This window comes from Staurois parvus, unplaced genomic scaffold (assembly GCF_062004578.1).
Source record: "Staurois parvus isolate SC_StPar_1 unplaced genomic scaffold, SC_StPar_1.0 ptg000151l, whole genome shotgun sequence".
Lineage (NCBI taxonomy): Eukaryota > Metazoa > Chordata > Amphibia > Anura > Ranidae > Staurois > Staurois parvus.
The window spans coordinates 12,976,720-13,000,853 of record NW_028317947.1 but is presented as its reverse complement, the minus strand read 5'-3'; the positions used below and the strand labels follow the sequence as shown (position 1 = coordinate 13,000,853).

General features: G+C 45.2%; 2 protein-coding genes across 5 annotated transcripts in view; both read right to left on the bottom strand.

Annotated features, from left to right (window-relative positions):
* The window catches only part of LOC149464491 (NXPE family member 4-like), a 109,921-nt gene that overhangs the window by 39,051 nt on the left and 46,736 nt on the right, over nucleotides 1-24,134 (bottom strand). The window lies entirely within an intron of this gene.
* LOC149464492 (NXPE family member 1-like) overlaps nucleotides 1-24,134 on the bottom strand; it is a 77,518-nt gene that overhangs the window by 6,661 nt on the left and 46,723 nt on the right. For 3 of the 4 annotated variants that reach the window (XM_089674464.1, XM_089674465.1, XM_089674463.1), the window contains 2 exons: nucleotides 15,497-15,558; nucleotides 12,341-12,559 (listed from right to left, as the gene is read on the bottom strand). In XM_089674464.1, coding sequence (XP_089530590.1) covers nucleotides 12,341-12,559; nucleotides 15,497-15,558 — 281 coding nt within the window. The remainder of the gene's footprint in view (nucleotides 1-12,340; nucleotides 12,560-15,496; nucleotides 15,559-24,134) is intronic. The other variant, XM_089674466.1, reaches the window with a different exon arrangement.

The following is a 24,134-nucleotide window of genomic DNA, read 5'->3' as shown; positions in this document are numbered from 1 at the left end:
AATTATCAGTTAAAGTAACGCAACAAAAAGTAAAAAATTTAAGGGTTTTTTTTCTCAAAATTGTCGGTCTTATTTCATTTATAGCGCAAAAAATAAAAACGCACAGGAGATCAAATACCACCGAAAGAAAGCTTTATTTGTGGGGAAAAAAAGTACGTAAATTTAATTTAATGCGTTGCATGACTGCGCAATTATCAGTTAAAGTAACGCAGCAAAAAGTAAAAAATTTAGGATTTTTTTTTCTCAAAATTGTCGGTCTTATTTTATTTATAGCACAAAAAATAAAAAAGCACAGGAGATCAAATACCACCGAAAGAAAAGGAAAGGAAAAAAAGTATGTAAATTTAATTTCATGTGTTGCATGACTGCGCAATTATCAGTTAAAGTAACACAGCAAAAAGTAAAAAATGTAGGGGTTTTTTTTCTCAAAATTGTCGGTCTTTTTTTATTTACAGAGCAAAAAAATAAAACCGCACAGGAGATCAAATACCACCGAAAGAAATCTCTATTTGTGGGAAAAAAGTACGTAAATTTCATTTCATATGTTGCATGACTGCGCAATTATCAGTTAAAGTAACGCAGCAAAAAGTAAAAAATTTAGGATTTTTTTTTCTCAAAATTGTCGGTCTTTTTTTATTTATAGCACAAAAAATAAAAAAGCACAGGAGATCAAATACCACCGAAAGAAAGCTTTATTTGTGGGGAAAAAAAAGTACATAAATTTAATTTAATGCGTTGCATGACTGCGCAATTGTCAGTTAAAGTAACGCAGCAAAAAGTCAAAAATTTTGTTTTTTTTTTCTCAAAATTGCCAGTCTTTTTTTATTTATAGCGCAAAAAATAAAAATGCAGAGACGATCAAATACCACCGAAAGAAAGCTCTATTTGTGGGTAAAAAGTACGTAAATTTAATTTCATATGTTGCATGACTGCGCAATTGTCAGTTAAAGTAACGCAGCAAAAAGTCAAAAATGTAGGGTTTTTTTTTCTCAAAATTGTCGGTCTTTTTTTATTTATAGCATCAAAAATAAAACCGCACAGGAGATCAAATACCACCGAAAGAAAAGGAAAGGAAAAAAAGTATGTAAATTTAATTTCATGTGTTGCATGACTGCGCAATTATCAGTTAAAGTAACGCAGCAAAAAGTAAAAAATGTAGGGGTTTTTTTTCTCAAAATTGTCGGTCTTTTTTTATTTATAGCACAAAAAATAAAAAAGCACAGGAGATCAAATACCACCGAAAGAAAGCTTTATTTGTGGGGAAAAAAAGTACATAAATTTAATTTAATGCGTTGCATGACTGCGCAATTGTCAGTTAAAGTAACGCAGCAAAAAGTCAAAAATTTTGGTTTTTTTCCTCAAAATTGTCGGTCTTTTTTATTTATAGCGCAAAAAATAAAAACACACAGGAGATCAAATACCACCGAAAGAAAGCTTTATTTGTGGGGGAAAAAAAGTACGTAAATTTAATTTAATGCGTTGCATGACTGCGCAATTGTCAGTTAAAGAAACGCAGCACCATATCACAAAAAATGGCCTGGTCAGGAAGGGGAGTAAATCCTCTGGAGGGCAAGTGGTTAAAAAAAATCTAGAAATAAATAGAAATCAGGATAAGGGTCAGCATGAGAGCCAGGCAGCTAGTATCTTCAGAAAATGATTGGCGGCAGTCTGCATTTTTCTTTCCTTTCTCCAAAATGTCAATATAATATGGCAACCTGGAGGCGTTCTGTACAACGATGATGTACAGAAAAACCCTGTAAACGTCATTTCCTGCTTGTGTGGTTGGTTTACTGATATTCTCAGACTCCACACTAAGATACAAGTATGATTTTGGGCATCCTCCGCAGTTTCATTTTTAGTGAGATGCTCTTTAAGCGAAAGACACTCATTTGACCGCAGAAAGTGCGTCAGGTGATTAGGCACCAGACCCTCGCATTCACAAATCCGTCTTGCAAGGACAATAGAGGTTTAACTACTTGCCTCCCAGCCACTGTAGATATACGGCGGCAGGGCGGCACTGGCAGGCAAAACCACGTTTTAAAACATGTGTTTTGTAAACAAATAGGGGGCGCGCGTGCGCGAGCCGCGCCGCCGCCCTATCTGTCCTGCCTATCACTGCCGCAGATGTGAGTCGCCGGATCACAGCCGGTCCTTACCGGCTATCTCCCGGCGATCGGCGGCAAACATTGACAGACAGCACAGCTGCAGTAGCTGTGCTGTCTGTCACTTCCCTGTCAGCTCGAGGATGAGCTGATCGAGAAAGAACAGTTTCTCTCTCGATCAGCCTTGTCCCGCCCAGTACACACCCCCTAGTAAAACACTCCCCTCACTCCTATAACCCTTCCCTGCAAAGTAAAGTTAACCCCTTCCTCCCCATTGCCATTAGTACAGTGTCAGTGTTTTTTTTTTTTTTGCACTGATCACTGTATTAGTGTTTTTGGGGATGTCAGTGACCCCAAGTCAGTACCCCCCAATGTCAGAATGTCCGCCGCAGTCCCGCCATAAGTCACTGGTCGCTGCCATAAGTCCCTGATCGCCGCCATAATTCGCTGGTCGCCGCCATTATTAGTATAAAAAAAACCCTAAAAATCCCAGTATCTTTTCCGCCATTTGTAAACGCTATAACTTTCACGTAAACCAATTAATTTACACGTATTGGGTTTTTTTTTAGCAAAGACATGTCGCAGAATGCATTTTGGCAGAAATTTTTGACTAAATTTGATTTTTACATTTTTTTTTACTGGACATGTTTTATAGCAAAAAGTCCAAAATATAGGTTTTTTTTCCTCAAAATTGTCAGCCTTTTTTTTATAGCGCAAAAAATAAAAACCGCACAGGCAATCAAATACCACCGCAAGAAAGCTCAATTTGTGGGGAAAAAAAGGATGTAAATTTCATTTATGTACCGTATTGCATGACCGCGCAATTGTCCGTTAAACTATAGTTTGTAGACGCTATAACTTCCACACAAAGCAATCAATATACACTTATTGGGATTTTTTTACCAAAAACATGGAGCAGAATACATTTTGGCCTAAATTTATAACTAACTTTGAGTTTACTATATATTTTTTATAGCTGAAAGTAAAAAATATTGTTTTTCTTCAAAATTTTTGGCCTTTTTTTGCTTATACCGTGAAAAATAAAAAGCGCACAGGTGATCAAATTACACCGAAAGAAAGCTCTATTTGTGTGAAAAAAAGGACGTAAATTTAGTTTGGGTGCAGCATTGCATGACCGCGCAATTATCAGTTGAATTAGTGCAGCGCCGAGTAGCAAAAAGAGGCCTGGTCATTAAGGGGGGTAAATCCTCTGGAGCTCAAGTGGTTAAAAGTTGAAAGATACAACAAGCCATGTAAAGATTGGCAGTAGAGTCCAAAGAGGAGATTTAAGCTGGGGATACATGGATGGCTTCAGTGGGGACCAGACGAATTTTGATCCATGCATGGGCACCCTGGTTGTACAGAAGTTGATCTACCTACTGATCATTGTATTTTGATGTTGCCATTCCCCGTTGTCAGAACACAATAGCACAGTGGGAGGATTCCTTCATCCAGAATGTATTTTTATGGGGGAAAAATGATGAATAGCCTGCTAGAGATGGTTCAAATCTCAACCGGTTCCTGCTGAATCGGCCAAGATTCGAACCATCTAAGGGCAGGCTGATTTAACCAGGGGCGGACTGACCATTTGGAAACTCAGGCACTGCCCGAGGGCCCGGGGTCAGTAGGGGGCCCCATGAGATGCCCCTGGTACCTTTTTCATAGGCTTTTTTTGTTGTGGGCTAGGGAACCTAAAAAAGGCAAGCTGTAGATCGAAAACATCACAGCGCCACTCCTGCTTGCGCACGCAACATAAACTAACCTATGCCAAAAATGATTTAACATGTTAAAGCTGATATGAAATTTTAGTGGATGGGTTTAGATCTACTGTAGCAGTGTTTCTAATAGAGTGTAGATGAATCCTCAACATGCTTTAAAAAACAGGGGATGTAAAATATATATTGTCTTTTTTAGAAAAAAAGAAATATTTTATTTTTGTATGTTATGCTGCATAGGTTGGTGATGGGGTGAAGAAGGCTCAGTTCCCAGCAAGGGGCGGACTGACCATTCAAGCATTTCCTGAGGGCCTGGGGTCAGTAGGGGGCCCCATGCGATGCCTCTGCTATCTTTCATTGGCTTTTTCATAGGCTTTTTTGGGTGTGGGCAAGGACACAGGGGACCCATGATCCCCTATTGCCCGGGGGGCCCATGAGTTGTCAGTCCGCCCCTGATTGTAACCAATTCGATTGTTTAACGACTTTGGTACAACCAGCCTGTCGGTTGCAGGAAAGAAAATTACATCATCTATGGTCAGCTTTAGCTGTGGCAAAGTTCCAAGGTAAGGCTTTGTTGTCATTCATTGCTTCTACTCAACTTATCATCCTCAGCCAATAATACAAAAAAGAGCATCGTTACACACAAAAGGTGAAATACTCAAAGGTGAAAATTCTCATCTGCCAAAAAAGTTGATCATTCTGTTCAGCTACTGTAAGGAAATATGTCTTATTAACTGTTTTGTATAATGCCTCCATTTCTAGATGTGTGAACAGTTAGTTTCGGTATTGTAACTCCTCTCTCGTTTCTTCAGACTAGTTTCATTTCTCAAAAAGTAATTTCCTTATATGGTATCCCTCAATTATTTGCAGTTTCTGTTCTTTACGTAACTATATTGATAAGAGTGAAATGTTTCATTGGTCATCCTGAGATTAAGCAATGCCCACCGAGTTCTGTATATCTGTTCTTGTCATGCATTAAACTTTCAGAGATTTAGCTTGAAGACTTCTGTGTCTGAGCTTTATTTCTCTCAGGCCTGGTGGTGAAAATAACGAGGACAAGGGGGCTACAGAGATAGGTTGAATCCTTGCAGCCACTTTTATGATTTCTACACCTCTGACATGCAGGAACGTGACACGGTGACACCACTTTCATTGTGAAAATACAGTATCCTCACCTCCTACCTGCAACTTGGTTATCGAAAAATAAAAAAACTAACAATATATTGCCATTATCTCAGCTTTTTCCTCCTGTCTGAACACATGCATGTAGCAGAGCATGATTGGCTCCTAATGTTGCCCCTTCCTTTCCCAGTGTTGAGTGCTGTTATGCATGGAATGGCCAACTCTAGATCGGTGGTCACCAAACTTAGCCAAATGCAGCCCTTAGCTTGCCTTTATCCTGCCCTTTGGGGCACTGTTACTCTCGCTGATACAAGGCAACATTCCACCCACTGACACCAATGATGGGGCACCATGCTTTCCACTGAAACAAACAGTGGGGCATAATACCTCCCACTGACAGCAAAGAGGGGGGGCACTGTTCTTCCCACTGAAACCAAATATGGGGCACTATTCCTCCCTCTGACACCAACAATGGGGCACTATTCCTCCAATTGATACTAAGGATGAGGCTATATTCCTCCCGCTGACAACAATGGGGCACTATTCCTCCAAACAGTGGGGCATAATACCTCCCACTGACAGCAAAGAGGGGGGCACTTTTCCTCCCACTGACACCAACAATGGGGCACTATTCCTCCCTCTGACACCAACAATGGGGCACTATTCCTCCAATTGATACTAACAATGAGGCTATATTCCTCCCACTGACACCAACAATGGGGCACTATGCCTCCCTCTGACACCAACAATGGGGCACTATTCCTCCAATTGATTCTAACGATTAGGCTATGTTCCTCCCGCTGACACCAACAATGGGGCACTATTCCTCCTATTGATACTAATGATTAGGCTATATTCCTCCTGCTGACACCAATGATGGGGCACTATTCCTCCAGCATATACCAATGATGAGGTTCTATTCCTCCCACTGAAACCAATGATGGAGCACTATTCCTCCCACTGATACCAATGATGGGAAACTATTCCTCCCACTGACACCAATGATGGGGCACTATTCCTCGCCCTGACACCAATGATGGGGCACTATTCCTCAGACTAACACCAACATTGGGCACTATTCCTCGCCCTGACACCAACGATGGGGCACTATTCCTCCCACTAATACCAATGATGGGGCACTATTCCTCGCCCTGACACCAACGATGGGGCACTATTCCTCCCACTAATACCAATGATGGGGCACTATTCCTCCCACTGATACCAATGATGCGGCACTATTCCTCCCCTGACACCAACAATGGGGCACTATTCCTCCAATTGATACTAACAATGAGGCTATATTCCTTCTGTTGACACCAACAATGGGGTACTATTCAACAAAGTGGAAGCAACTGGGAACAACAGCAACTCATCCACGAAGTGGTAGGCCACGTAAAATGACAGAGCGGGGTCAGCGCATGCTGAAGCGCATAGTGCACAGAAGTCGCCAACTGTCTGCAGAGTCAACAGCTAAAAACCTCCAAACTTCATGTGGCCTTCAGATTAGCACAACAACAGTGCGTAGAGAGCTTCATGGAATGGGTTTCCATGGCCGAGCAGCTGCATTCAAGCCTTACATCACCAAGTGCAATGCAAAGCGTCATATGCAGTGGTGTAAAGCACACCGCCACTGGACTACAGAGCAGTGAAGACGTGTTCTCTGGAGTGACAAATCACACTTCTCTGTCTGGCAATCTGATGGATGTGTCTGGTACTTGTCTGACTGCCTTGTGCCAAGTGTTTAGTAGAGCGGAGGGGGGATTATGGTGAGCCAGACTGTGAGCCAGGCCTTCTCGTCCGCCATCAGTGCCTGACCTCACAAATGTGCTTCTGGAAGAATGATCAAACCTTCCCATAGACACCCTCCTAAACCTTGTGGACGGCCTTCCCAGAAGAGGTGAAGCTGTTATAGCTGCAAATGGTGGGGCCAACTCAATATTGAACCCTATGGACTAAGACAGGGATGCCATTAACGTTCATTTGCATGTAAAGGCAGGAGGTCCAATACTTTTGGCAATATAGTGTATGTTCTTTTCTGCATTTTAGTGTTTTCCACATTCCAATAACAACTCAATAAAACACTTATAACATGCATTTGCAATGGATATTAGAAATCTTGACTCTGCAACGTGCAATATCATCATCACAAATGTTCCTGGAAAAGGCCAAGGAGCAGGGGCGGACTGACAACTCATGGGGCCCCCAAGCAATAGGGGATCATGGGGGCCCCTGTGTCCTCGCCCAAATTCAAAAAAGCCTATGAAAAAGGTACCTGGGGCATCTCATGGAGCCCCCTACTGACCCCGGGCCCTCGGGCAGTGCCCGAGTTTCCAAATGGTCAGTCCGCCCCTGCCAAGGAGTAAGCAGGTGTTGTAGCAAAAACCAGCAGGAGACTGGTAAAACCATAGGGCAAAGCATACATTGCCAACAGACTGTGGATCATCATGATTAAGTCCAAACATTTATTGAGATGGTCACATCACAGCAATAAAATGCAATGTTTTGAGGTCATACAAGACCTCTTTTCACATGCCTGATGAAGGAGTCCTGTGTGGCCCCAAAATATTGTAACTTACTGTTAGGAATGGACTGGCCAGCAATGGTGGGACTCACCTGCCTTTTGATCTGCAGTTCCAGGGCTGGCCAGCGGGTGCTCCCAGCAATCAGAGACTCAACCTTTCAGCCAGCTAACACCTGGAACTGATGATACTGGTGTATTTAAGGGATGGCCAGACTTGCAGACTCTGCCTTGGTGTTGTGTTTGTCCTGGGCCCTGTATCTGTCCTGCATCCTGTTTCTGTTCCTTTGCTGACTTCTCCTGCTCTGATCCTGGCTTGTGACCCTGACCATCCCTCTGTCTGACCCTCTGTACTACGCTGCTTGCTACCTGTTCTGATCCCTGGCTTGTGACCCGGACCATCCCTCTGCCTGACCCTCTGTACTATGCTGCTTGCTACCTGCTGAACCTGGCCTGTGACCCCGACCATTCTCCGCTTGCTCCCCCTGTACCTACCTGCCCAATTGATATTGACCCGGCCTGCCTGACGACGCTTGCTTGTATATACTGTTATCTGTGGGTGGTTTGGTTTGTTTGCACCGTATTATGTTTTAGTATTGCACTGCGTTTATGTTTGTACTGTTAGTGTTAATAAATTATATTGTTTATAACATATCTGAGGTCTGCGTTTCCCTGCTTCAGTCACACACCTCTGGTCATACCTGGGAGCCCTGACATTACACCAAGGCCAATCCTGACCAGAAGTGGCTGCACAGGGAAGCCATCTTGGCTTGTTGATGGGAAGGATGGATCTTGAGGAGGTTGAGTATTTATATCTGCTAGTGTTTGATGACAGGGAGTATGCTTATCAAACTCTGAAGGAGTATACCCGGGATGAATTGCTAGAATGTATACGGCTCGCTCATGTTCTAGTAGATCAGGGCACAGTGTTCTCTGAGGTGCAGCCATTGATTGAGGTTTGTGCAGAGTTGGTTTCATCTGGTTCCCCCGAATGCAGGGATGAATTTTTGCCACCATTTAGTGCAGACCAGGTAGAGTCCCTGGTGTGGTTATTAGAGGATGATGTGGGTTACTTTCTGGAGCGTTATTGTACATGTTCACCACAGACACTGAGAGATTGTATAAACGCAGTGCAGTCATTGACCAGACAGACTTTGTGTAAGCTCAGCTTTGTTCAACCCATACTGCAGACATGGACAGATTTGTTGCACCCAGCCTCAGTCAGCTTACAAAGACCCAGTCCTGCTTCTAACTCTATTCCTGTATTCCCACCAGCTCCTCCAGTTACAGCCCAGTATACTTGGCTATCTACCGCATGTCAGTACCCTGTTCCCACTCGCTGCACCTATCCTGCCTTTAACCCTGTAAAAAAGCCCTCTGTAGCAACTGCTCCCTCTCCTGTTCCATCCTCCAGTTCTTCTCTGTCTCCAGCTGCTCCATTCGTTTGCAGACCTGCGTTTACTTGCAGTGCTCCAGTAGTTAAAACCAGAAAAAAGCGAAAATTCTTTTCAACCAATACCATCCTGCCAGTATCCAAACCGGTGAGCCTGCCTTCCGTGGTTCAGACTGATGCCTGTACGCAGCCTGATGCCTCTACTCGGCCTGAAGCCTCTACGCGGCCTGAAGCCTCTACGCGGCCTGAAGCCTGTACTCGGCCTGAAGCCTCTACTCGGCCTGATGCCTGTACTCGGCCTGATGCCTGTACTCGGCCTGATGCCTGTACTCGGCCTGATGCCTCTCTTCAGCCTGAAGCCTCTACTCGGCCTGATGCCTCTACTCGGCCTGATGCCTCTACTCGGCCTGATGCCTCTACTCGGCCTGAAGCCTCTACCCAGCATGATGAACTGATCCAGCCTGACGATCCTATTAGGCCAGTTGACTCGATGCCCGCTGTTGATCCAGATGATCCGGTACCTGATCCGGTGCCCGCTGTCGTGCCAATTAACTCAGAGCCCGCTGTCGTACCTGGTGACTCGGTGCCCACTGCCTTGCCAGATGACGCGGTGCCCGCTGGCAAGCCAAATGACCTGATGCCTGGTGACCTAGTGTCCGCTGTCATACCTGATGACCCGATGCCCGCTGTCGAGCCAGACAATCCGGTACCTGATGACCCGGTGCCCGCTGTCGTGCCTGTTGACTCAGAGACCACTGCCTTGCCAGATGACGCGGTGCCCGCTGTCGAGCCAAATGACCTGATGCCAGGTGACCCGATGCCCGCTGTCCAGTCAGACGATCCAATGTCTGACCCAGTGCCCGCGGTCATACCAGTTGACTTGGAGCCCACTGCCTTGCCAGATGACGCGGTGCCCGCGGTCGAGCCAAATGACCTGATGCCTGGTGACCCGATGCCCGCTGTCCAGCCAGACGATTCAATGTCTGCCCCGGTGCCCGCGGTCATGCCAGTTGACTCGGAGCCCACTGCCTTGCCAGATGACGCGGTGCTCGCTGTCGAGCCAAATGACTTGATGCCTGGTGACCCGATGCCCGCTGTCCGGTCAGACGATCCAATGTCTGACCCAGTGCCCGCGGTCATACCAGTTGACTCGGAGCCCACTGCCTTGCCAGATGACGCGGTGCCCGCTGTCGAGCCAAATGACCTGATGCCTGGTGAGCCGATGCCCGCTGTCCAGCCAGACCATCCAATGTCTGACCCAGTGCCTGCGGTCATACCAGTTGACTCGGAGCCCACTGTCGTGCCTGGTGTCTCGGTGCCCGCCGCTCCGCCTGGGGGCCCGAGACCTGTCGCTCCGCCTGGGGGTCCGGCGCCTGCCGCTCCGCCTGAGGGCCCGAGACCTGTCGCTCCACCTGGGGGTCCGGCGCCCGCCGCTCCGCCTGAGGGCCCGAGACCTGTCGCTCCATCTGGGGGTCCGGCGCCCGCCGCTCCGCCTGGGGGCACGATGCCTGTCGCCCCGCCTGGGGGCACGATGCCTGTCGCCCCGCCTGGGGGCCCGATGCCTGTCGCCCCTCCTGGGGGCCCGATGCCTGTCGCCCCGCCTGGGGGCCCGGTGCCTGTCGCCCCGCCTGGGGGCCCGGTGCCTGTCGCCCCGCCTGGGGGCCCGGTGGCTGTCGCCCTGCCTGGGGGCCCGGTGGCTGTCGCCCCGCCTGGGGGCCCGGTGGCTGTCGCCCCGCCCGGGGGCCCGGTGGCTGTCGCCCCGCCCGGGGGCCCGGTGCCTGCTGCTCCGCCCGGGGGCCCGGTGCCTGCTGCTCCGCCCGGGGGCCCGGTGCCTGCTGCTCCGCCCGGGGGCCCGGTGCCTGCTGCTCCGCCCGGGGGCCCGGTGCCTGTAGCCCCGCCCGGGGGCCCGGTGCCTGCTGCTTCGCCTGGTAATCCGATGTGCCTCTGCCCGGAGTCCTGCCCGATGTGCCTCTGCCCGGAGTCCTGCCCGATGTGCCTCTGCCCGGAGTCCTGCCTGATGTGCCTCTGCCCGGTGTGCCTCTGCCCGGAGTCCTGCCCGATGTGCCTCTGCCCGGAGTCCTGCCCGATGTGCCTCTGCCCGATGTGCCTCTGCCCGGAGTCCTGCCCGATGTGCCTCTGCCCGGTGTGCCTCTGCTCGATGTGCCGCTGCCCGGAGTCCAGCCCGGTGTGCCAGTCTTTGATTTCCCGCCAGTTGCCAGACCCGGGCGGTGGAACATTTTGCCCAGCTAGGACTGTTTGGAGCGTCCTGAGGCCGCTCCTTGAGGGGGGGGTACTGTTAGGAATGGACTGGCCAGCAATGGTGGGACTCACCTGCCTTTTGATCTGCAGTTCCAGGGCTGGCCAGCGGGTGCTCCCAGCAATCAGAGACTCAACCTTTCAGCCAGCTAACACCTGGAACTGATGATACTGGGGTATTTAAGGGATGGCCAGACTTGCAGACTCTGCCTTGGTGTTGTGTTTGTCCTGGGCCCTGTATCTGTCCTGCATCCTGTTTCTGTTCCTTTGCTGACTTCTCCTGCTCTGATCCTGGCTTGTGACCCTGACCATCCCTCTGTCTGACCCTCTGTACTACGCTGCTTGCTACCTGTTCTGATCCCTGGCTTGTGACCCGGACCATCCCTCTGCCTGACCCTCTGTACTATGCTGCTTGCTACCTGCTGAACCTGGCCTGTGACCCCGACCATTCTCCGCTTGCTCCCCCTGTACCTACCTGCCCAATTGATATTGACCCGGCCTGCCTGACGACGCTTGCTTGTATATACTGTTATCTGTGGGTGGTTTGGTTTGTTTGCACCGTATTATGTTTTAGTATTGCACTGCGTTTATGTTTGTACTGTTAGTGTTAATAAATTATATTGCTTATAACATATCTGAGGTCTGCGTTTCCCTGCTTCAGTCACACACCTCTGGTCATACCTGGGAGCCCTGACACTTACCACTGTGATGTGATCAAAACAGGTTTTGGCTTTGTTTTGAAGATCCATAGTGTGCTGGTGATATGTATGCTTTGACCGGTTGTCACCAGGGTTATCATGACTAGTGTCTCCATTGAAAGATAACCCATCTTTTCCTATCCTGGTTAGAATCCAAAATTTTGCTTTCACTTTGAGTGATAATGTTAATCAGCACCAGGGTTGGACTGACAGCTCATGGGGCCCCCGGGAAATAGGGGAACATGGGGCCCCTGTGTCCTTGCCCAAACTCAAAAAAGCTTATGAAAAAGGTACCAGGGGCATCTCATGGGGCCCCCTACAGACCCCAGGCCCTCGGGCAGTGCCCGAGTTTCCAAATGGTCAATCCACCCCTGATCAGAACCAAAAGAAAGTGAATCTCTAATACAAACAGCAATGAAAATCTAATTAATAAAAGTGTTCTAATCCCTTTCCACTACCGAAAAAAAAATGCTTTCCAAGTCATGTGTTCCCTGCAGTTATGCTTTAAAATTTGCAAAAGCAATGTGGATACTTACTCTTTAGGACTTTTGGGGAGAATTCTATCCATTGGCGCATTGTTGAATCGCCCATCATATATATCATTTTGCCAGCCAAACATTTATTTATGTTTAACAATGGATCAAAGGAAGAAAGACTGCAATGTGAGGGGAACCATTGATTCATCAGGAAGTAACCACTAGGGAAAGGAAGAGAGGTCCCAGTTTGGCATTTTGAAGTCACTTTCATAGGAGTTTCTGAAAAAGAATTGTGCCAACATAAGTTTTTTTTATTTAAAAGCTCTATTGGTCTTTATTTTTAGTACACATTAGTATCACTATGAATTTTAAAGGAATCTATAAATTTCAATATCAAAGTGGAACCACGGCCAATTTTTTTTCAATAATCTTTATCAAATGTAAATTTTTCCATCAAAAAAAAAGGAAAAAAAAATATTTTGTGGTATTCCCTAGAGTAAAGAAAGGTTAGAACCTCTGACTGATTCTTACTCTGGCTGTGTCCCCATTGGTCACGAGTTCTCCATATTTCCCGCCTCAAATATACGAGTGAACGGACATCTCGAAAAAAGGGAGGGAATTCAACCTATGACAATTATAAATGTCCATCTATTCTTGTCCTGGTGGTCATTTTTTGGTTTTTAAAACAATGGCCAGAACAAATAGTGGAAGTGAAATAGTGGGAACACAAACAGAAATTAAAACCTGAAAGGGATGTCAACCCTTCCACCAACTATTTTTAATTTGTTTTTCTTAAATGGGTATATATAATGATGTATATGATTTTTTATTAGCTACCATTTGCAGCCATCAGATAGGCTATTGGTCTACATGTGCTTTGCTGTGAATAGCCTGTGCAGTTGATAACAGCTGGACCTGAGTGATATGGAACAGAAACTTTTAAACTCACTCTTGTTCATAACCAGGATCATGATCATAATCTAGGTAGCAATGCTCACATTCTCTGCATGGGAAGGATAAAGCTAAGTGTCATCATAGGAGTCGATGTTCAGTTTCTCCATCTAATGATCTTCCACGACGATGTCATCACAGTTGTTTGGCTTAAATTTGCAGTCATTATGTTGCTCTGAAGGCCAGGTAGCTCCTGCTTTGCTTGTGGTAGTCCAAATTGGTGTGCAAAGCCCACTTTAAAGAATGGCAGATCATTGGAAATTGAGCAGATCAAATCCTATATCAAATAGGCAATGACAGACAGCATAAAGAGCTTAGTGTCTTCTATGTCAACTAGGAGACCTCAGTCCCAGCTAACATCCAATAGTGAGGTGTCTCCATGTCCTAGTGGTTTGGATGAGAGTCCAGAAGAAGGAATAGCTTCTGAATTTTCCTTTGATGCTGGAAATAAAAAAACTCATAAAGGAGAAATGAGCTATTCCTATTTACAGTAGAAGCCATTTTCCAAAATAAAATGGGTAATCATACCCATTACAAACATCCAATTCACAGTCATCGAAGGCTACGCTTTAAGGTCATGTCTCTTTGCAATGCATGGTGAGGCATATAACCCTTTCTCTGGATGAGTCACTCTGCTTTAATGATGCTATAGAAAGAAGAGTGGACACTGATCTAGAGAGGATTTTTACTACTGCTGGGGCTGCCTGCAAGCTGGCTATTGTGCTAACATCAGTAGTCAGGGCCATGAAGGCATAGACTACAAGATTGAGTTGTCCCTAGAGTCAGAGGTTGATTCAAATAGTGCAGCACTTGAAAATATCAAGCTGTTTTCATATTTTATAGCAGAAGCTGCTGTGGACCTGCTCAAATAATCACCAGGATTGTGGTTCATTCTGCCACAGCCAGAAGAGCCCTTTGAAGCACTAGTTGATTAATTCGGCCTCCAACCAAGACTTGGGCTCTATTCCGTTAATAGCACTTTTTGGTGCAACATTTGAGAACGCTATTTATTGACTTCCTTCCTTCAGAAGAAGCCACTGGCAACAGTCCTTTAGATCAAGAACACATCAGGATCTATTCAAGGAGTCACTGTTTTATTGCACTGGAAGATGGGTCATGCGAGTTCCTTGGTGCAGCAGCCATGGTTCTTTCCTTAGGCAGTCAAAGTCAAAAACAACCAGTCCTCTAAAGCTGCACAGAACCTTCTAAAATCTTGCCCACCCAGGGTTTTCTGGGTTCTAAGCTTGGTGCAATGGGTCTTCACCTCCATTATCGCAGGGCCTTCCCTGAACTATTTTCTTTCCACAAAGATTCTGGTATCTCTTTAGACACGATTATCGCTGGATCAATATTTTGCAGAATTGTCGCAGTCACAGGCCATTGTACCAATGCCAAAGGGCTTATTTCCTTGTGAAATAGGCATCTGGCAAGTGGAGACCGAGGTTTGACCTCAAGGCCCTAAAATTGTTATTAATGATATATTCTTTTCGTGTAGAATGTTTGGGTTCCATACCGTCAGTAGTACAAAAGGGAGTTTAAATAATCTCAGTGGACTTTGAAAATGCCTACTTCTATGTGTCCATAGCCAAGGAGCATCAGAATTATATGAGATTACACTTCAGAAATCACTATTTTCAGTTTGGTGCCTACTATTCAGCTTGACCTCAGTTTTGAGAACCTTTTCAAAAGTGTTGTTGGTAGCATATCTCCACAGGCAAAACGTCCAAATATGCTACTATCTCAATGATAGACCCTTGCTATTACCAGGGCTAGTTAAGTCCTGTTATGTGCTGACATTATGCAGAGACAGGAAAATGGAAAATTGGCTGTAGTTTTCCTTTCCTGCCTCATGTCATCAGACATCTCTCTTTATTCCATTGCAAGTCTTTTTACAGAACACCTCTGGCCGTCTTCACCTCTTTTATTTGATCTATTAGTGATTGTCTTAATTGGTTGAAGGGTGGAGTCAGAGGCGGACTGACAACTCATGGGGTCCCTGGGCAATAGGGGATCCTGTGTCCTTGGCCAAACTCAAAAAAGCCTATGAAAAAGGTACCAGGGGCATTTCATGGGGCCCCGTACTGTCCCCAGGCCCTCGGGCAGCGCCCGAGTTTCCATATGGTCAGTCCGCCCCTGGGTGGAGTCAACCTTTAGTGTGCTGACATTGGGCAGAGCCAGGAAAGGAAAGTGTTGATAACAATCTTCCATTATACAATCTTCTTTCGATTTACCAACAATAAAAATAATTTGAAAATGCAGACTTACTTGGGCATTTTAAAACTTCAATGCTTCCAACTCGTTTGGGAATTTCTATTCCAATTTTGGACCTTTAATATGAATAATGCAAAAACAAGAAAAAATATTTACAATTTTAATGGTGCCATTATGCTTTCATTCTATGTTTATATGACCTCCACCCCCAAATGTTTATCCTAACCTAAAAAAATTAATTATATTGCAGCTTACCAGTTCTTAGGTGTGGTGGCTGTGTTGGTATTCTTTTAACACACTTCCTGTCCAAGGGTGAAAATGCTTATTCACTGTACTGAATCCATTGAGGAGTAGTGTTGTTAGGCTTCTCTCCTCATATCAACTACATATATTTCTAAGATTTTATATGCTACTTCTAAGCGCATAGGTGCAATGATTTAAATCTGATGGTGTCTTCTGGAGGAATCTAATTTAGACAACATTTTGAAGGTTTAATAATAATTTTTTACATATATTTCTTATTTCCATAACACAGGAAAGGGGTTTTGTAGTTTACAGAACAGAACCGGTGATGAGATTCCAATTCAGTGCACAGGAAGTTATAAGCACAATGGAGTTCTGGCAGGATCAACACATATAATCTGTACTTGCTGAAAAAGGCTTTTAGCATAAAAAAAAAACCTAAAGCAGCCACTAGATCTGAGGAATGATACATTGCAATATATTAATATTTTTGCTCTTTGATTTAGATATCTTTAAAAGGACAGATTCAGTTTAGAAATAAATCTTCCCATCCTACCTTCATAGGCTCCCATTCAGTGGTACAACTACCACCATAGCTGCCCATGGCCATGCATAGGCTTGCCATCCAATGTTCTGGTACTTGCAAAGTTGCTAATGTTGTTCCTCTATTCTTCAACTCCCTCCCTCCTCTCTATCAGTGCTGACTTGAGATGTGGATTTATCTCCTCCCGACAACTGCTTGACAATTCTACCTGTCATTTGTAAACACAGAAGCCAGCAGAGGATATCTTTCATTACTCTGAGGAAGCAAGTAGTAGATTTCCTCTGCCGGTTTCTGTGTTTTCAAATTGACAGCATGATTAGGTGGAGTTGTCAAATTCTGTGCAGGACCTGTGCTGATGGAGGTCTGTATGGGATTGGCCCACTATGACTGGCAGAACAGGAGACACTTGTTATCTCCTCCCTGGGGGTCTGACCACCTACACTTGCTTGTGGAGATATGTTTGGGGTTTGCCTGAGCAAGGGAAGAGGTAAGCCATTTTTAAGGTGCTTGGAAACTACTTTACCATCTCACTCTGATGTGCATTCTGTATTCTGCACCCCCTTATTCCATATGCAACTCTGTACATTCCCTATTCTGCACCCCTTCATTCCATAGGCAATGGTGTAATGTCCTGTTCTGCTACACCTTCTTCCATATGTAATTCCTTATTCTACATCACTTCATGGCATATGCTATACTGTACTTTTCTTATTCTACACCCCCTCATTCCATATGCCATGCTGTATAGTCCCATTTCTGCCAAACCTCGTTTCATATCCAATACTCTACATTCTCTATTCTGATCCCATTATTTTGTTTGCAATGCTGTACATAACTTATTCCTTAGCATCTAATTCTATACGCCATGCTGTACATTCACTATTCTGCATACCCTCATTCCCTGTGCCATGCTGTATTTCTCCTGTGCCATCAAGCCACGTTCCACTTGTCATGCTGTTGGTTCTCTCTGCCTCACTGCCCCATTACATATGCCATGCTGTATGTCCCCCATTCCACAATGCATCATTTCATATAGCATGCTGTACTTTTCTAATTCTGCAATGCCTCATTCCTTATGCCATGCCGTAAGCAGGGCCGGTGCTACCACTATGTGAACTAGGGAGCTCCCCTGCCTAGGGCGCAGCCATGGCTGCTGGGTTTCCTACCCTCAACCATGGCCAAATCTAGGGAGATGCTGGGCAGGCTACGCCCCTCCCCCAGATTTTAGTTGTTCCAACCCCCCCCCAAGCTAGTCTGGACACTGTGCATGGCCGCTGATTTGTGCTGCTGATTTATGCCAAAGGGGGTGGGGGGGGGATTTGGGTAAGGTGAGAGGATTTTATGCTGAGAAAGGTAATTTAGAGGAGTTTTAGCTAGAGGAGGGATTTGGATAAATTTGTCCTAGGTGGAGCTAGGAGAGGGGATTAAGGGGGATGAGCTAGGAGGGAGGATTACACAGAGCGGCTCTGAACCTTTTTTTCTCGGGTCCCCCGCTTCTGGCTCCTCCACCCTGGCCATTTCCCTGCTTCCTATGGGGGCACTAGTGCTCCCGAGCTTCGCTGCCTGCATCTATAGACACAGACAGTGTGGGATTGAAGGAAAAGGAGTGGTGCTGAGGGGGATTGGGGGGGAATTTGTGCTAGGAGAGGGGATTAGGGGGATGAGCTAGGAGGGAGGATTACACAGAGCGGCTCTAAACCTCTTTTTCTCAGATCCCCCGCTTCTGGCTCCTCCTCCCTGGCCATTTCCCTGCTTCCTATGGGGGCACTAGTGCTCCCGAGCCTCGCTGCCTGCATCTATAGACACAGACAGTGGGGCTCAGCCCCACCCCTTGCTTCCTTGTCACTGGCTTTGATTGACAGCAGCAGGATCTAATGGCTCCTTCTGCTTCAGCAAAGCCTGTGAGACCAGGAAGGAAGGGAAGAGTAGAGCTGCAGATGCTCAGAGCGCTGGATCGATTGAAGGTTCAGGTAAGTATAAGGTGGGGGGGGGGGATACTACCACCTAAACATATTTTTCTTGAAGTTTGGTGTTTTGTAGGCTTTATAACCACTTCAACCGAGGCAGCTGCTGCTCTCGGAAATAGGTAAATGGGAACTTGGGTGGGGGAGGAGGCTTAGTTTGCAATGGGTTATGGGGCTTGGGAACAAGGGGTGGAGGTTTAGGAAGACTGAGATCTAAAGTGAACCCTTCCTTTAAGGTAAACATGTGAAAGCATGATGAAAAAATGCATAAATATAGGTTATCTTCAGTAACAACCACATATCAATACAATTGCACAGTCCAGAGAAAAAGCAGCAGAAGATATATAAAAATATTACAGCTCGAATGCAGGCATAGCTCATTTTTTTTGCTAATTTCTCACACATTAAAAGTAAATTTTATTATTAAATCAGAACTTTTCTAAGCGCTAATATGCTGATATTTAAATTACTTTTGGCACTCTATTGGATCAGAATGGAGTCTATGAAGGACATCAATTCCGGAGTTTTGCCTCCACTATCCCCACCCCATTCTGCTATGCCTTTCACAAAGCCCAGCACAGTGATGGTGACCACTGATGATAAAATCTCAAAAAAATAAACCTACTATAAATTGGACAAAATTCTAAAAAAAAGGTGGCCTTTCCAGGCCGAAAATTGTTGGCCAAACAGCGCCTCTAGCCAGTCAACTTCAGGCACTGTTTGGGTTCTGATAGATGGGAACATACTGAACAAAGGAAATCCATTTGTGTATGGCCAGCTTTAGGGATCTGATTCTTCTCTTCTACTGAGATCATGTGAACAAAAGCCTAGGGGTTCCTCTAGTAGTCAACTTCTATAAAGTTATGTAAAACCTTTATACCAAATGGAAACAAAAAGTTCAACTTTAGTCCATCTAAATCTCCTAGTCTACCACTCTCCTCCCCCAAGACTGACAATGCTGCTGTCCAAGGTTGGCTACGTTGCTCCTCCAGTCAAAGTGGAGCTACCCTAAGACAGAAAGCATGTTACAGGCAAGCTCCCAGTTGAAAATAAACAAACAAAGAAAACAAATGCAGCCACCACATTTAAGAATCGGTATACTGCAATATATAAATTTTTTGGTTTGGTTTTCGGGTTTAATACCACTTTAATCTTATATGTTAAATGAGATGGTTGGTCAGGATTTTTAATGCCAGTATCCAGTTATTCTCTACTAATAACATTCATACTGATGGAGGAAGGACTAGCACTTGGGGCTCTACTGCAGAAGTGCTCACAGGGAACATGCTGACGGGAGGCAAAATCAGAGTTACAGCATGATGCCTCTCCTTCATTGACCAACCAAGCTGTGCTGCTGCAGTGGAGACCATGGTCTTTGTGGTACAGTCTGTCAAACATGACTTTGCTTGATAAAGAGGCTTGGGCTGCCCTGAAATGAAATGCTTAGCTCTGCCCCCTGACATCCCAACAACATCACTTCCGGCCTGCTCAGCAACCCACAGAAGCCTTCCATCATCTTGTTGGTGTCCACTTCCTCATCTCAGCTGTCATACAGCCGGATGACCAGACTTTTCAGGCTGCGTGAGAAAAATACTGCCAAGAACCGGCAGTTGTCACAGGAGGGATCGGCACCAATGATCAGTGCCCTGATGTTTGATGCCCAGCAGTGCTACCCACCAGTGCCACCCACAAGTGCCCAGCAGTGACACCCACCTGTGCCCATCAGTGCCACCCACCTGTGCCCATCAGTGCCCACCAGTGCCACCCACTAGTGCCCAGCAGTGCCGCCAGTCAGTGCCCAGCAGTGCCGCCAGTCAGTGCCCAGCAGTTCCCATAATCAGTGCCAGCTCATCAGTGCCGCCTATCAGTGCTGCCTATTAGATCTGCCTATCAGTGCAGCCTCATCAACGCACATCAGTGAAGGAGAAAAATTACCTGTTTACAAAATTTTATATTAGAAACAAAGAAAAACTTTTTTTTTTTTGCTATTTTTTTGTTTATAGCGCAAAAAATAAAACACCCAGTGGAATAAATACCACCAAAAGAAAGCTCTATGTGTGTGAAAAAATTATAAAAATGTCATATGGGTACAATGTTGCATGACCGCGCAATTGTCATTCAAAGTGCGACAGCGCTGAAAGCTCAAAATTGGCCTGGGCTGGAAGGGTGTACAAGTGCCCGGTAGGCTAGTGGTTAACTGAAAATGATGATATACTATTATACTTTTTATCTTTTATACTTTATGTAACGTGTTTGACACTATCTTCCCTGCACACCAGTTTCTACGCTACTCAGTGTATACTGTACATGCTGACCTCTGGCCTTTACTTCCTGAAGAGCAACTTAAAAATAGACCTCAAAAGCCTCATAGAGTCTCAAGACTGAATAGTACAACCAATCTAGTGCCTTGTTTCTTTTTTGCATCCCTTGGTTTTTGTTGTGTCTTTGTACTGGTCTATTCACCCTCTCTATTTGTTTTAGTGACTACTGACTCTGGACAGAACATGAAATCCAATATTTTAGGGTTGACATAGAAACAGGAGGTGAAGGGAAATCCTCCAACGGGGATACTTGTTCAGGTGACAACTGTCTAAGGGAATTTCCCCTTGCTTTGGACAGATTTCCTTCTACTTCCCATTTTGTCTCTAAGAGAGGAATTGAAAGGAAATCTTTCTGAAGGTACATAGACTTAAAAAAAAAACACAATGGGGTATTAAAAATCCCTTACTCTTTCGAAAACTAAAAACGTTTTCGGCTTTACGTACACTTTAACCACCTGGTGCACACTCAAAACAATTTGGGGTGAAATGCTTTAAAAACTGGTATTCTCTTTTGGAGGCACTTTTCAATTGATTACCCCTTGTTAGCTTTGTGTAAAACCATCAAAAGCCTCAGAAACTAAAGATGGCTGTACACTAGTAGATTTTCATATGGAATTTACTGAATGAAAATCGCATACACTGTTGGAAATTCACTCATTTGAATAAATAAATTCTGTCCTGTTTCGCAAATTTTCTCATCACTGTGGTCCAAAAAGGACTGCCAACTTGACCCCACTAATAATTAGAAATGAAACATTAGGATGAAACATTTCCAGCAACATTCTACTAGTGTATGGCCAACTTAACTCTGCAACCTCATCTCAAGCCTATCTTTCCATGGAAGGACAATATATCTGAGCCTATGGAAGGGGAAAAGTTCTGATCTCCCTACAGAGACCACCTGCCAAAGAGCCACCTGTCAGTTACTATGCTATTCACTGTGACTTCATGCAGACATGTCAAGCTGAGCATTTGATGGAAATACAGGAGCAAATTACCTTCAAACTTGGTCATTTTACTTTCTATCAATCAGGTCATCTAATACAGTAGGTCTTATATTGATATGACTGGCTTTACCAAGAGCCAAACTAGACTTTTACAGAAAAGTTCAATCCAATTTGAGTCTACATGTACAGAAATACATATATTCTTCTGTGGTTTTTTCTTTTAATAGAAAGTGCCGAAGCACTTTCCAATGGTGTGACGTACTATGAGCCTATAAGGGATGAATGCATCCACCCTCTAACAGGAAGTCAGATCACAGAAGCAAAAAAAAAGGGGAATTTGGAGATTTGGGGGAGGGTATGACTTACGAATATACACTCGAATAGGCTTTTCTTTTTTTAAACCATTGGTGTTACTTTAACATTGCATACAGCATCAGGTATCTTGATCTGGTAATCATTTTAAGATGTAATTTTTAAAGTGAACCTTTGGCAAGGCTATGGCCATTCACTTATTTAAATATTTTCTTCAAGGCACAAATTAACTTTAACCACTTGCCCGCCGCCCTATGGTAGATATATGTGTGATTTGCATTTCCAGGTAGGAAATGCAAAGCAGCATGTCCTTACTGACAGGCGAGAGATCTGTGTTGTTTACACACAGGTCTCTCCCCTGCCATCTTTACCCGACTATTGGCAAGTGCTGGCTTGGAATCGCAGGCCAGGACCCAGTGATTGACATCCCTAACCGTCCTGCCCCCGCCACCATTGGCGGCTAGGGATGTCAATCACCGGGTCCTGGCCGGCAATTCCCGTCTGGTACTTGCCGATCGTCAGGTAAAGCTGACAGGGGAGAGACCTGTGTGTAAACAACACAGGTCTCTCTCCTGTCAGCAAGGACATACTGCTTTGTATTTCAGAGAAATACAAAGCAACATGTCTCCGTAGCAGGGGTGGACTGACCATTTTGGCACTCTGGCACTGCCCGAGGGCCCAAGGTCATTAGAGGGCCCCATGAGATGCCCCTGGTACCTTTCATAGGCTTTTTTAGGTGTGGTTTGAATGTGAGCGAGGACACAGGGGCCCCATGATCCCTTATTGCCCGGGGGCCCCATGAGTTGTCAGTCCACCCCTGCTCCGTAGTAAACATAACACAGCACACAGTTAACCCTTTGATCGCCCCAGATGTTAACCCCTTCCTGCCCAGTGTCATTAGTAGTATCAGCGCGTTTTATTAGCACTGATCACTGTATTGGTGTCACTGGGGATGTCAGTGACACCAAGTCAGTTCCCACCCAGCATCAGAATGCTCGCCGTAGTCCCGCTATAAGTCGCTGATCGCCGCCATTATGAGTATAATAAAAATTTGAATTCCAGTATATATACCACCATATGTAGACACTATAACTTTCATGGAAACCAATGAATTTACACGTTTTGGGATTTCTTTTAGCAAAGTTATGAAGCAGAATACATTTTAGCCTAAATTTATGACAAAATTTGATTTTTTACATTTTTTTACTGGACAAGTTTAATAGCAAAAAGTCAAAAATATTGGGGTTTTTTTCAAAATTTTCGGTCTTTTTTGTTTATAGTGCAAAAAATAAAAACCGCTGAGGTAATCAAATACCACCAAACGAAAGCTCTATTTGTGGGGGAAAAAGGCATAAATTTCATATATGTACAGCGCTGCATGACTGTGCAATTGACAGTTAAAATAACAGAGCGGCATATTGCAAAAAATGGCCTGGTCAGGAAGGGGGGTAAATAATCTGGAGGGCAAATGGTTAAAAAAAGCCCTTACTGACCTCTGTAGCTACAGTCTCTGTGGAGCAAGTAATCCTTAAATTTCACAACAGAAGTGCTGAAATTCTAGGGATTCTTCTAGTAGATTGACTCAACTCCACCCCTGTCTTGGCAGTGAGCCAGCAGCTTTCCAATGTCTATTGTAAAGGCAAACAGGTACTCGGGGAGCAGGGTTAGGGGGACTAGGGTGATGAGAGATAAGTCCTCAAGACATCATTCATTTTGTTGTGAATTGCTCCAGAGTGCCTGCAGCTACAGAGGTTAGTGATGACTTGTTTAAAGCAGAGTTCCAGACGCTTTTGTTTATTAAAAGTCAGCAGCTACAAAAACTGTAGCTCCTGACTTTTAAGAAACACACACTTACCTGTCCCACTTACCGCCCTCTCTCCTCCAGGGCGCTGGCATTTCAACTGTGGGCACCAGACTGTGACAGCTGGTGGCTTCACAACCTAGAGCCCACTGCACATGTGTGAGTCGCGCTGTGCCTCCTGATTGGTCAGGCAGTCTTCTGGGACCTGTGAAAGCTTCCAGGAGACTGCAGGAGGAAGGAGAAGGCCAAACATTGGCGCAGCGAACTGAGCCGGAAATGGAATCGGTACCCGCTCCCCCCCAAAAGGTGCCAAATATGGCAGTGGAGGCAAATAAGTGGAGCTTTTGAGTGGAACTCCGCTTTAAACTCATTTACTGCTTGGTGGGAATACCATATGTAAGTATTTCAATGTCGATAGCTTGGTCACAGATTCACTTTAATTAAGTCCTCATTATGTTTTGGTTTTTTTTACCACATGGTTAGTTTGAATTCTCAACTGCCTAGTTTTCAGCCTTACACAAAACAGTCTGAAATTGAATTTTTCTTTTAATGATTCTCCT